Source organism: Clarias gariepinus, chromosome 13, assembly GCF_024256425.1.
Source record: "Clarias gariepinus isolate MV-2021 ecotype Netherlands chromosome 13, CGAR_prim_01v2, whole genome shotgun sequence".
Classification (NCBI taxonomy): Eukaryota; Metazoa; Chordata; class Actinopteri; order Siluriformes; family Clariidae; genus Clarias; species Clarias gariepinus.
Window position 1 is genome coordinate 23,554,891 of NC_071112.1, and position 14,974 is coordinate 23,569,864.

The following is a 14,974-nucleotide window of genomic DNA, read 5'->3' on the forward strand; positions in this document are numbered from 1 at the left end:
TGGACAAAATCATATTGATGCATCAAGTCTAACATTGTATTATTTGATTGTGGTTTGTGCTGAGGTGTTTTTTTCAAAGACACTCTTTGAAAATGCCATTGTTCGGTAAAAATATAAATCTGGCTTGTCTAGCACATATCAGACTCACACTTGTACACACACAGGCGCACTCATTTCTTTCAAATAGATTCACACTTAAAGTTTCAGTCGGAGGTTTATTCATGAACATGAATATCTTTGTAATATTGGGCTTGCAGTGATTTCTTTAAGCTTTCTTTAATAAAAAGTGGCGCAGTGGCTAACTGCTCGCCCTATTATCTGGAGATCGTGAGTTCGATTTCCAGGTGATGCTGTAACCTCTCGCAGCCGTAGGTCTAGAGTATGCTGATTGGCCGAGCTTTCTTAGAGGGGAGGGATGAGAGGTACTTTGTGCTTCCACATTAATTACGGCTCTACAGCCAATCATGAGCCATCTGCGAGCTCACGCAAGCGGAAGGAGCGGATAGCGCTGTCCTCCGAGTGTGTTACTCCGCCCCCAATGGTGCGAGAGCGAGTAGTTCGAAAAGATGTGGTCGGCTGGCGTCACATGGTTCAGAGGAAACACGTGATAGTCTTCGGCCCTCCTGACTGAGTAATAGTAGTAGCTTAATGTGGGAGCCCCCTAGTGATGGAGAGGAATTGGACACGACTAAATTAGGGAGAAAATCGGGGGAGGGGGGATCTTAAAAAGTTCAGTGGTGTTGGAAGCCCTGAAATGTCTCTTAATTTGCCATGCCCAAGGCCTCATAACTTCCTGTTAGTGAATATGACTACAGCAAGTAGCTTCTCAATGCCACATAAAGAGAATGTTGTTGACAGCACTTGTTGGATTGACCTACACACAGTACAGTGGAAAAGTGCTCAGTGCAGATCTGAGAAAGAGAATAGTAGATTTGCACAAGTCAGGAATGTCTTCGGGGCCATTTCTGAACAAGTGCAGACTCAAAGATCAGTTGAATCTCTCATCAGTATTACCCTGAGATGAGAAGAAATTAGTTCAGATGTTCAGGAACAACCAAGGAACCACCAACGTACAAGACTGCCATGAACCGGAAGCTGGACACTTATGTCGCTCACTATCTCTAGTCAAACAAGGTTTACATCACCATGAACAGAAGGCTATTATGCAAGAAAAAAGCACCTGCACCAATATTAACATCTTGATGCTTGATAAAAATAGCAGCTGAACACATGGACTAAGCAAAAGCCTTCTGAATGAAAGTTTTGACCAGAGGTATGTTAACTGAAAGTTCAAACCCAGGAACACTGTATTAAGTGTTAAGCGTGGTGGTGGTAGCATCACACATCAAGAGTGGTTGTGGAATAAACAAAGTTAATTTTAAGCTGTTTGAGCTTGAACCCTATAAAAGATGTGTGAATTGTGTCTGAAGAGCACATATCTGCAAGGAAAGCAAAAATGAAACATTACCAACTGCTGAGAAAAGCAACCAGAATTTTGCCAGAAGCTTCAGAACCTTGATGATGGTTATTAAAAAATAGTTGCTAAAGATGAAACTTGCTAACGGACATTATAGGGAAAACAAAAACATTGCAAGCCCAATACTGCCATAGCATTCATGTTCATAATGAGTCTATGAGACTCATGCTAATCTTACAAATATTTAGCTAATGTTCCTGTTGCACATATGGTAGTAAAGTTCGGTACCGAAACCAAGATGGCACTGATACCTATATGTAACCTTGATGTACTACATAGAACCGAATCCTCATTTTGGTGACAAATGCCTGAGCAATCGATTAAACTTCTTTTTTTTTTTCCTCTGAAACAGACGTGAGTAGCATCTCTCTCGTCGCACGTGAAAAAGAATTTTCAGACTGAGAAAATTAAAGATCTGATAATATAAATCAAACTAATCTGTGTAGTAACGCGAGTGCCCGCAAGGTTTTACATTTTTATTAAAAACTCTGGAAAAAAGATCATCCACGTGTATGCCGCGCATAAATGCAGTAAGTATCCTTGCGCTGACCGCAGCAGGTAGCGTTAGCTTGCTAAGTTAAACACGCTTAACTTAAAAAGCGTGAACCTAAACGCCCTACAGTAGAGTGTGGCTGTATTTCATGACAGAGGATTCCGAAACCACGACATGAAACCCGTCATTCAACAAATGCATGTAAAGGGGGAAACACGTCAAACCTAATGAAACATTTAAAGGCATACAAGATGAAGTTGAAAGCGGAGGGATGCACCGTGTTTAACAGCTTGTGGACATCAGCTGACAGTGCTCGGGAAAAGACCCTGTAGCTTGGTAGTGGGGGAAGCGGGACGGCCTTCACTTTTGAACACACAGCTGTGTGTACAAGCCTTGTATTTTGTTGTATTTTTCCAGATAAAGCAAATGTGGTCATATTTCTGTTTGTTTAAAATAAAACACCGTCCTTTAATGTTATCCACTATTTTTTTTAAATGTGGCTTTAGGCACCAGTACCATTTTACAAGTATCGATTTGGCACCAGTATCATAAGGAACACAAGCGATACCCAACCCTGTATGAGACTAGTTTTTTGTGTATTTTGCACGTATTAGTCTGACCCTTATCTTGTGCCATATTAGACTCTCATTTATTGATAATCTAATATGGTATGATTTTATACTTCTTTCGCTCATATCAGACTTGTACTTTATTCTTATCTTATTGCAGATTAGAGACGCACTTATCTTGCACATATTAGGTCTGTGCTTTTCTTGAACGTACACATCTTGAACACATTATGCTTACTTATCTGCCTCTCATTAGACTCAGATTTATTTTGCACATATAGGATACCTTCTTCTTTTGAATGTTTCAGTCTTGTGTGCATCTTGCTTCTTCTTTTGCAGAAATCAGACTCGATCTTCTTTTGTATCAGACTAATGCTTCTCCTTGTACACATCAGGGAACAGGCTCTGATAGTCCCCTATCAAAGCACTGTCATTTCAGTCTAATGTTCAAGTTCAAGTTCAAGTAGGCTTTGTCATTACAACCATATACAGTTAGTACACAGTGAAACGAAACAACGTTCCTCCAGGACCAAGGTGCTACATGCAACATACATTTACAACATAAACTATCAGAAACACTAAACTAGCTAACCAAGAGGCCTAGTTAGCTGGCTAGCAGAAACAGGACAGAGAGACCTAACATAAATTACAACATAAATTAACAAAAACTAACTAGCTAAGTATAACTATTTTAACAGACAACATAAAGTGCACGTGCAAATGTGCAAACAAGAGCAACAACAAAGTGACAGTGCGCAACCACGACATAACAGAACATAAAATATGGTGTTGAGGTAGTGGGTAAACATAAACATTCTTTAAAAACAGCAGCAGGAATTAAGGAATTAGTGCAAAAATTAGTCCAGTAGTGATCATTGTGCAAAAGATAAACAGTGAAGCATTTACAGGTTGGTGTACGATAATTTGGTGGTGTAGGTCAGTGTGTCTGCACTTGTGTTGATTAGTCAGTCCAGTCCCAATATTTTGAGGTAGTTGAGTTAAGCTGTGTGATAATGTTTGTGTTAGTGTGTCTGTGTGTGTGTGTGTGTGTGTGTGTGTGTGTGTGTGTGTGTGTTTATCAGTCCAGTCCCTTTTTGTTGAGAAAAATGTAATGTAAAAGAGCAGTGCAAATAAACAAGACAACGTATTGTTGGCTCTTTAATCTGTATCTTGCCTTTTAGGAGGTGGAGGAGGATAAAAAACGGGCGGAACAGGAGGGCATGACGATGCAGAGCCGCAAAGGGAAAGTTGAGGATCTGACTATCACCATAAATAAGTCCACAACTGTAAGCATTGTGTGATGCTTTCCTTAGACACAAACATCAAGCAGACCTCCTATAATATAAACCACAGTTTATATAACACAGTATTACATTCTTTAGGCCCTCATCACACTAGGCCATGTTTTCCATATGTCAGCAAATAATTGGGTAAACACAGTAAGAACCGGTAGGAATCAACTGTAGTATTGACAAGTTAAAACATTAATGCCTCCTAGGGACCTCATCAGTGTATTATAAGCATGACGCAGACGGGAAAGATTTCTGACTGAGTTGTCATCGGGATGTCGGTGTAGTGTTTTACATCAGTGGTGTTTTTACAACGACCTCTTCAGGCCTGTGCTTTGACCTTGGTAGGGCCATGTCATGTAGACGACTGCCTTAGGTTTGTATTACAGTGGAACCTCGAATTGAAAGTAACATGGTTTGCGAGCATTTCGCTACACAAGGAAACTTGATAAATTTGTTATATGAGCAAATTTTGATATGCAAGTATCATGTGGCATTGATGCACTTCTTTTTTTTGATGGTGAGCGTGACATAATTACAAGTGAGAACTTTGGCCGATCATTTGCGGCAGGGCCTAACACCACTTCTCACCACAAGTCAAACCGGATAGATAAGATAGGGGATAACAGCAGGAATAACGGAGGGGACAGGTTACTGGGGGCGAGGGTTGTAGGACGACTTTCTCTCACACACACACACACACACACACACGAAAGGAATGACTGCTGTCTTGCTCACGGATTACATAAATTGTCTGAATAACGGATTACATTTTTGACAATATAACTAAATAACTGAGTACTTAAATGACGGACCTAACGCGTTAGATTACTCGTTACATCTAAAAAGTAACCCAAGTACTCTAATGCGTTACACACAACACTGATTATAACACTTTGACCACGTGTGCGCGTAAAGCATCTTTTATTTTGTGTTTGTATGTGTGTGTAGGACTTTCTCTCTCTCACTTATACACACACACACACACACACACACACACACACTCCAGTTTACCGAATAGAGACTCGCCCACGTGCTTGTTTGTAGGTGAGTCGCTATTCGGTAAAGTGTGTGTGAAAGTCGTCCAACACAGCAGCTGCCATATGAATGGTGTGAAGAAAGTGATGTGATGTGACCAGACACAGCAATAACTCTGTTTGATCCCATTGTAACTAGTAAGCGCATAATCGCGTGTGATAGGAAATTAGTGACATGATAGAAGCGTTGAGAAGCTGACATGGACGTTGCTAGAAAGTGGTATGAGCTTGACAGTTGCACTTTTTCACCCCATTTCGACCTCGTTCCTGCTGCATTCATTGATATCTTTAGGACGCATTGGAAACTTGCAGGGGGAACTTTATCGCAATGTGACGATGTTTTGTGGTTAAAAAGTGGACAGGGACACCCAAAAGCAAAAATGTCATAACTAAAGTGGCAGAAATGTAAAAGATCAATTAAATAACAGCTGATCAGTTAACGCCTGGTGTTCATAAGCTTTCATTTATATTTAGCCATATTGGCACTACAAATTACAAACAAGTCAGGTTAAAAAGTGAAGTTAATTCTTTGTCATGTATTTAGGGACCTGTTTTACAAATATTTTTGCATGCTTCTCTAAACCTAAGGAAAAGCGTGTTGTGACCAAGAAGGGTACGGGTGATGCAGTTATTAAAGGGATGCAGGACCAGGAGGATGCATCCAACATTTTCACCGCTGGCCGTGGTAAAAGGAGACAGCTTCTAGTCACTGCCCCGGGAACTACTAAGGCAAGCTTGTTGTTTCATCTGTATAATGTGTTTAAACAAGGGATGTTGATGACTTGATCCCTGTTCCGAATGTTCTTGGTTTGTCCATGCGGCAAAATAACGTCTTTTGGCTGTTTCCATAGTTACACACTGATAATGCATAATGAAGTTGTTTGATGAACCTGTTGGTGAACTACTTTGCGTTGGTGCACTCTGAAATGTGTTTTGTCACTGCAGGGAAAAAGGGTGGTCAGTGAAAAAGTGGAGAAGAGCAGTCCCCCTGGTCTAGCAGGGACAAAACACTCTACTGAGGGAAGGGGGGAGCCACTGGAGACTACTGCAGGAAGACGAGACTGTCCAAAAAGCCAGGTAACTTATTTTTTTAAAGCCTAAAAATGTAAAAAGTTTACACTTAACCTAAATTTGCCTGGAAATTGTGTTTTAATTGCCATTTGTGTTGGTGTGGGTCTGATGTGCTGAATCCTGGATAAGCTGTGATTTTTGGTTTACTATTTTTTGTCGGAGAATAAAGGTTTGTCCAGGTACAGGCAGGTTGGGATGGGTGGAGAAAAGTGTCAGGTGTGTTAAGCAATAAGAGTATCAGTGAAAATGAAAGGAAAGGCACAGCGATGCTCTATGGTTTAGAGACGGTGGCACTGAAGAAAAGACAGGAGCTAGAGGTAGCAGAGCTGAAGATGTTACGGTTCTTTTTGGAAGTAACAAGGATTGATAGGATTGAGAATGAGTCCATCAGAGGGACGGACAACCCATGTTCGATGTTTTGAAGATAAAGTCAGAGAGGCCGATTGAGGTGGTTTGGACATGTTCAAATGAGAAATTGGATGCCCCACTAAGGCCCATAAGGACCACTCCTGCAGGACCTCATTCTCATGTTAAGCGCAAAAATCTCTTAGAAAGCATCTGCACGTTAGAAGTGTTGGTTGCGTCATCTTGTAGTGTACAGTAGCTGATGGCGGTCCTAAGACACAATAAAGGATGTTTAGTTAGTGTACAAATTTTGGGAAATCTGGCAATTATCCTAAAAAAAAATGCAATACAACATTTTAAATTATTGCACACCAAAAATAAAGCTCATTAAGTCGATGGCAAGTGCGTTTCTTCAGCCAGTTTCTTCAGTCAAACAAATTTAACACCACAACCTCGCCCTTGGCATTTTAACTTTTTTTTCCCCTCGGAGGTGCTTGGAAAAGAAGGGTTTAAGGAAAATGCTTGGTAAGTCGATCAATCAGTTACAGTAATAAGCCAAAATATATGGTATAAAACATGACACAGTAAAGCCACCACCAGGCCAGTCGGGGCACTTCTTGTCCCTGAATGGGGAAATTTGTCTGCCAAATTTTATAGCCATTATGCACTATGATCATTTCCACCCTTGTAGTTTTAATTTTACAGGTTACAGTACCTCGAAGGAACACACCAAGTACCAACTCAACACACAGACATGAGGCAGGACAGGGCAAACGCTCAGCACCAGAATAAAAAAAAAAAATCTACATTCATAATGTTATCCACTGCTTATCTCAATAAACCAACTGTATTGTGACATTAGCTCGTCTCTCAAAAACAAGCTACTGTAGGCTTTTAACCTGCATTTTAATAACTTGTATGAAGAGTTGGGTCTCTGCGATTGACAGTGTTGTGACAAACATAGATCGAATAACTTACCAGAGTTAACATAAACGCATCAGTTTTGGATAGCAGAGGTGTTCGTGATACTAACCATTTGTTAAATCTGGGTTTGTTCAGTCTGCCATCTTCTCTGCACCAACAACAATTCTTCCTCCCACACATGATCATGTTTCAATTCAGAGTGTGCACAGAGAGAATTGGCTATTCACAGACAGGTCTATTGTCAATGTGTGTGTGAGCGAGAGGAAGAGAGGCAAGGAGGGGCTGAGTGAATCAATGTGCTGCGTGCAACTACAGTGAAATATCATTTTCTCCTTTAGAAATAGTAAAGGAAAGAAAGAAAATCCATATGTGGTGGTCAATGTTGATATTGTGTTGAGCTGCCGTGCACAGCGTCTTTACTTTTTTACTTAAAGTAGAAGTCAAGCTGAATCCAACCCCTATGTTTTTTTTTTTTTTTTTGCAGAAAAATTAACTTTACTAAATAAAAAAAAGAGGATAAGATGCGACTGACACAGTTGGGTTAGGGCTTTGCTTTGCTTTCTCTCCATGACATGTCACAAGTGACCATATAAATTTTGTAAACCAGCAGAAACTCAGAAGTCATGGCTGTGATTTCCTTTTTATCACTGAAAATAGAAGAGGTATTAATTAAGTAGAGGTCATACTTCACAATTGCCTTGCTTTATTATTAAAGTTTTTACTGCCTAACACACAACAAAACGGCAGTACAAATAAATACTGTACGCTAACATATATACACTCACCGACCACTTTATTAGATCCACCTTGGAGATATGGGTTCAGATGTTAGAGATGTTGGTCCTTATTGACATGATGGCATCACACAGTTGCAGATTTGTTGGCTGCACATCCATGATGCGAATCTCACATTTCACCGCATCCCAAAGGTGTGCTTTATTAGATTAAGATCTGGTGACTGTGGACCGTCATTTAAGTACAATGAACTCACTGACATGTTCAGTAAACCAGTTTAAGATGATTTTAGCTTTGTGACATCCATCTATCCATCCCTCCCTCCATTCATCTATTCTTCTCTCTCTTTATCCCTCTCTCCATCCGTCCTCCCCTCCATCCATCCAAACAACCATCCCTTCCCCTTCCAGCTATCCCTCGCTCCCTCCCAACATTTATGAGTGATGGTTAGCTAAATTAATCTATGACTTTTCATCCCAGCTGCCATTACTGTTGAGGTAGCGTACCCACAGGCATGCATACACGTTTGCACACCCATTAATGAGATGTGGATAATTTGGTAATGTTAATGTGGCTGCAAGGCATGTCTTTTGACTGTGGTGGAGACCGGAGTATCTGGAGGTAACCCACCATGGGTAGAATCTCACCACTGGTATTTGTGTCTGTGTGAACAGACCCCAAGCAATAAGGGGGTCTAAGGCAACAGTGCCAACCAGTAAGACACTGTGGCACCAAATTGACTGTGCTCCTTAGCAAAGATTCTGAAAGGGAATGCTTAAGGAAAATGAATCCATGCAATGCATCATCTTGTGCTAGTCTCAGAACGAGCATAAACCTGCTTTGTATTATTTATTTATTCTTGCATGAAGCTTACATTGTACGCAGTTCTGTTTGGAACTATGACATTAGAGCGAGCCTCTCATGCCTGCCACGGTATGCTAAATATTATCAGAAGCTAAGAGTAGGTACAAATATGATGAATTGTACCAGTTTTCTCCTTCCCATTTGTAGTCAGCTCATTGCTTCGCTTTTGCATAAAGTCTCTGTCCACCCACTTCTCATCCCCAGACAATTACTTCACCTCTCGTCACTGTAGCTTCCCAGCTCTTGGTGAAAATGAATAACTTGCACCTGCTGTGCCTGAGGGGTAACACTGCTACAACAGGATTGTAATTTTTAGGATTATTGCTTGGGTAGGCTTCTTAGCATCAGTGTACTTCATGTTTCATCGTGTCAGGAAAATACTCATGCATCCTTAAGGTCCATGTTTGTGAACAGCCTATTGTACAGTATATGGTAAATCTTTATTTGTAAGCAAATTGCTTTGCATACAGTGGATGTGACATACACATTATGTCAAAAACTTTTCATTCCATGAATTTGGTTATATACGCTATGTCCCCGTCTATCAATCCCATAGTGTAATCCTCATAGTTTCTCCTTCTAGTTTGGACCTAGTCAGTTCCCAAATTTTGGGGCTGACCCCTATCAACTGACAACTATCAAACAAGTAGGGCTAAGGCTATCACATTCTCCCTGAGACTCGTTATGCCAGCTGAGTGCATCTTTTCAAACAGCTAATAACGCACCATGGGAGATCAACATTTCACACTAGGATGACAACATTTATCCACTTGCTTCTGCTTGTGTGATCTCGGATACCAATGACTGGCTAGTGCTGCCATGATTTATGTGCTTAGGATGGCAAGGGCATTTTTTTCCTATACTCTGAAGACATTTGGGTGTAATAGCAAAAGATGAATACAAGAGAATAGATCAGAATTTAGGTGGCTAGTGATTTAGCATTGTCTCCTTGCACCTCCAGGGTCTGGGTTCAAAAAGCACAAGCGCACTGTTCAGTAGGTTTCCTCCGGGTATTCCAGTTTCCTCCCACAGTCCAAAGACATACTGATTAGGCTATAATTGGCATTCCCAAATTCCACATAGTGTGTGCCCTCTGATAGATTGGCACCCTGTCCAGGGTCTTTCTCGCCTTGTAACCCCAGTCTTCTGGGATAGACTCCAGGCCCCCCTGCGACCCTGAACACAGGATAAAGCGGTGTAGACAATTGAGTCAGTGAGATTAGAATTTAAGGAATGTTCTAATACTTTTGTAGGGGGCCGGTGTATGATGGAAAATAAAGATTAATTTCTTTACTTTTCTTACTTTTGGCAACAGCTTTTACATAATCATGATCTTACACTGCCAGCACGGTATGCATTCTACAGTCATTATAATCTGAAGGAGAAAGTGGTAGTGAACTTTGTCAGTTACTCAAAAAGAGCGTGGTATTGTAGATAAAATTAGTAATAATTAAGCACACTTATTCTATCAATTAATGAATTATATTCCCCTTACAACATTATTTTTTCCTTACAACCTTTCTATTTGTTTTTCACCTGAATTTTGTTGATTACTTTATAACACTAATGTTGTTTAAAAAAAATCTAAAATGATTTAACTTGGTTTCATTTTTGCATTATTAGTTCTTGTCAACAGTGACATGTTCTTATATATTTGCAGTTGTTTTCCTAAATAAATTTAGGAACATGCTATACGGTTTGTCTATCCATCCAGCTTCTGTAAAAAATATTACGAATATTACTATTAATATATATTATTCCAACACATTAATTAGATTTTTGCATATTAAAACATTTAGAAAAAACATGTAAATTAAGTAAAATTGAAAATAAATAAACATTAAACCTCACTTAACCTTAATTTATGATTTATTTTGATGATTCCGGCTGCTTTAAAAATAAAACTGAAAGTGGCTCTCTTTTTTTCTTACTACCTCCTTGATAACATTGGGACCCCTTGTGCTAGGTCCTCACTAAATCTTGCAAAAGTGGCACCTCTTTCCTGTCTTTGGGTGCTTTAAGTCACCCTGGATAAGGGCGTCTGCCAAATGCCTAAGTGTAAATGCCAGTGCTGTTTATTGCACATTAAAACACTTAAATATTTTATTGCATAAAGAAATGTCTGACACTGATGACCAGTCTCAATCTTAGCTGATCATTCAATTTAATTTTATTTATATAGCACTTGTAACAATGATCATTGTCTCAAAGCAGCTTCACAAAAATGAAAGAAATTGTTTTTAGAAAAGAAAATATTTGGAAGTGTGTATGTGTGAGAAAAATGTGTCTAGATAATAATGAGATAAATGAATGATGAATGAAATGTCTCTGATGAGAGTCAAGGGTGACGGCGACAGTGGCAAGGAAAACCTTCCTGAGATGGCAATAGGAAGAAACCTTGGGATGAATCAGACTCAACAGGCAACCCATTCTTATTTGAGTGATAACGGATAGAAATGATATAACATCATGTGTGTTGTGCAGGTGAAGGTACAATATAACAGATTCTTTAAATTAACATGAAGTCCAGTTCAGCATAGGGAGTCAGTGCAGAGGGCAGATGGGGTCTGGGTCACTGGAAGCACAGGAGCAGGATGTGTAGCTCCAACCATCATAAAGCTGAATCCAGCTGGAGCTGGTCCTTCTCTGGATGCCTCAAGATCCTCGCAGGGTTGGCCTTTGTCTACTGAAGCTGGTACAAACTTCCGATGCTTCGGGATGGGTAGAAAAATACAGAACAGATGGAGAGAATTAGCGTAGTTGCCATTCAGGATGGGTGTACTGGAGTATGAGGTTATGGAATGAGTTGCGTGTACAGTATGCCAGATTAAAGAGATGCTTTTCATACTTTGTATAATCATAACTACAGGTTACTTCATGCAAACATTATGATTTTACTGATATTAACATATATTCTGTTTTCACATAGAGTGCATTTCAGACCTTTACAGAGGTCACAGGTTATTTTTTTTTTTATCAACCAATCACAGTCCTTGAATTGTTGCATCATCCCTAGCAACAGGGTCAACCACACCTCCTCCTAAGATAAAGGTTTTTGTACTTTCCTTCTTCAGAGTTGGTCCAAAAGGTTTACGAAATCACTCTTAGTCTTACAATGTAAGACTTCCAGTTAGGAATTTTTTTAGGCTAAGATAGAAGCTCTCTACGATAATTCTAAGAGGCTTTGTGAATACGGGTCCTGATCATTTTAGTGTAGAATGAGTAACCTGTGGGTGAACTTCTAGCTTTAAACCTGACGATGGTGGGTCACACACATCACACGTCGCAAAATATCAGATCCCTGTTCCTGTTTTTACACACATCTTGTCCTGCCCCTGTCACTACCTCTGTTTCTGACTTAAAGGCTCAACAACAATGACCCACAATTCTACTTCCTTTTTTTCCTTTAATCCAGAACACTGAGGTGAAAATGTGGTTCAGTATACCACCTTAAAACTTGGTAAATCTGGATGTACAGTCGTGGCCAAAAGTTTTGAGAATGACACAAATATTAGTTTTCACAAAGTTTGCTGCTAAACTGCTTTTAGATCTTTGTTTCATTTGTTTCTGTGATGTACTGAAATATAATTACAAGCACTTCATACGTTTCAAAGGCTTTTATCGACAATTACATGACATTTATTCAAAAAATCAGTATTTGCAGTGTTGGCCCTTCTTTTTCAGGACCTCTGCAATTCGACTGGGCATGCTCTCCATCAACTTCTGGGCCAAAGCCTGACTGATAGCAACCCATTCTTTCATAATCACTTCTTGTGACACAAACTTCTGACGAGTTTGTCAGAATTAGTGGGTTTTTGTTTGTCCACCAGCCTCTTGAGGATTGACCACAAGTTCTCAATGGGATTAAGATCTGGGAAGTTTCCAGGCCATGGACCCAAAATTTCAAAGTTTTGGTCCCCGAGCCACTTAGTTATTACTTTTGCCTTATGCCCCAACAATCGGAAAGAGGCTTCATCTAAGAATATGACTTTGCCTTAGTCCTCAGCAGTCCATTCACCATACTTTCTGCAGAAGATAAATCTGTCCCTGATGCTTTTTTTGGAAAGAAGTGGCTTCTTTGCTGCCCTTCTTGACACCAGGCCAACTTCCAAAAGTCTCCGTCTCACTGTGCGTGCAGATGTGCTCACACCTGCCTGCTGCCATTCCTGAGCAAGCTCTGCACTGGTGGCACTCCGACCCGCAGCTGAATCCTCTTTAGGAGACGATCCTGACGCTTGCTGGACTTTCTTGGACACCCTGAAGCCTTCTTAACAAGATTTAAACCTCTTTCCTTGAAGTTCTTGGTGATCCTTTAAATTGTTGATTTAAGTGCAATCTTAGTAGCCACAATATCCTTGCCTGTGAAGCCATTTTTATGCAACGCAATGATGGCTGCACGCGTTTCTTTGCAGGTCACCATGGCTAACAATGGATGACGATGATTTTAAGTATCACCCTCCTTTTAACATGTCAAGTCTGCCATTCTAACCCAATCAGCCTGACATAATGATCTTCAGCCTTGTGCTCGTCAACATTCTCACCTGAGTTAACAAGACGATTACTGAAATGATCTCAGCAGGTCCTTTAATGACAGCAATGAAATGCAGTGGAAAGGTTTTTTTGGGATTAAGTTAATTTTCATGGCAAATAAGGACTATGCAATTCATCTGATCACTCTTCATAACATTCTGGAGTATATGCAAATTACTATTATAAAAACTTAAGCAGCAACTTTTCCAATTTCCAATATTTATGTAATTCTCAAAACTTTTGGCCATGAATGTATATATTTTAAGAGTAAATTGCACCTCTTTATTTTACTTAATTATTAGTTATTCAGCTCTTCTCGTAGATATTTTGTACTGTTGCTCATTCCTTCTCTTTTTCTGATCAAGAGAGATGCCATGCTAGTACCTAGTATAATAAGAATAATGATATTTTTACCATATCTCGTGTCTCTTGAACCTGCTCATTTAAACGAGCTCATGTTTAGTGTGCCCTTAGCATGAGGGGCTCCGTCTGTGTCTCATGACCTGTTTTAAATAACTACCAGACGTTAAGTAATGGCCCCCCTCATTACGTCCCAGACGTTCCATGCAGGGCCAGACTGTCTTTAGTGATTGATGCGGAGGAGCACAGCACTCGACAGTGCTCAAATAGCCAATTCACACCATTGCTTTGCCTGCGCTTTTAAATATTCAGCGGGGTTAAACAATCCTTGTTCTCTTGTCTAGACAGAGTGCAGCACAAAACAATTGCTCAATTGTTTCTAAAGATTTTCAAAGCCTCAACAACCACTAAGCCCAAGTCTTTGCCTTTTGGCTCCTCTGATTGGGTCGTCTAGGATTTAAAACAACGAAAAATCTTCTTTTCAATTTTTTACATAACACTGAAAGTGTTTGATGGAGCAAGTTGTGTAGCTTTTTAAACAGATCTCAATGCTCTTTCAACACTAATCCACCAATCAGATTTTTTTTGACTGGTCACATGTGATCTGTGATTAGATTAGATTAGAGTTTTACGTGTTACTGTGAAGAGTGCGTAATGAAGGTCTGTGATCACGTTTATTATGTAGATTTTAATTGCACACTCATAAGCGCATTTTAAGATAATGTAATGATTTTTTCAAAATCATATAAGGATTTTTTTCCATTTAAAATGTTAAATTCATATTAGCATATCTTCTCTTCCTGTTGGCCGATTGCGTTGAAACTAAGCCTATGTTATCCCAAGATTGGCCAAATGCATGAGTCATTTATGAGTCTTTATGTGATGCGTTCACAAACAGACAAAAATTCCAAAAACCTTTTGGAACACCTTGATGTGTTCTATTCTTGCGTCCCCACCAAATGATATTTTTGCAAAAAAAAAACTTATTTGACGATGTACAGGCACGCCAACTTTACAGTTTTATTATACAGTGGCCACAATGAATGGAATCAGGTATCGTGAGATTTTGAGTGAAAACCTCCTATCAACAAGGTCATTGAAGGTGAAACATAGCTGGGTCTTTCAGCATGACAATGATCCCAAACACACCGCCAGGCAAACGAAGGAGTGGCTTTGTAAAAAGCATTTCAAGGTCCTGGAGTGGCCTAGCCAGTCTCCAGATCTCAACCCCATAGAAAATCTTTGAATGGAGTTGAAAGTCTGTGTTGCCAGCGACAGCC

At 39.9% G+C, this 14,974-nt stretch overlaps 1 protein-coding gene across 3 annotated transcripts in view; it reads left to right on the forward strand.

The window, feature by feature from the left end:
- LOC128536096 (coiled-coil domain-containing protein 9B) overlaps window positions 1–14,974 on the forward strand; it is a 38,594-nt gene that overhangs the window by 13,645 nt on the left and 9,975 nt on the right. For all 3 annotated transcript variants that reach the window (XM_053510257.1, XM_053510256.1, XM_053510258.1), the window contains 3 exons: window positions 3,721–3,825; window positions 5,454–5,594; window positions 5,811–5,942. In XM_053510257.1, coding sequence (XP_053366232.1) covers window positions 3,721–3,825; window positions 5,454–5,594; window positions 5,811–5,942 — 378 coding nt within the window. The remainder of the gene's footprint in view (window positions 1–3,720; window positions 3,826–5,453; window positions 5,595–5,810; window positions 5,943–14,974) is intronic.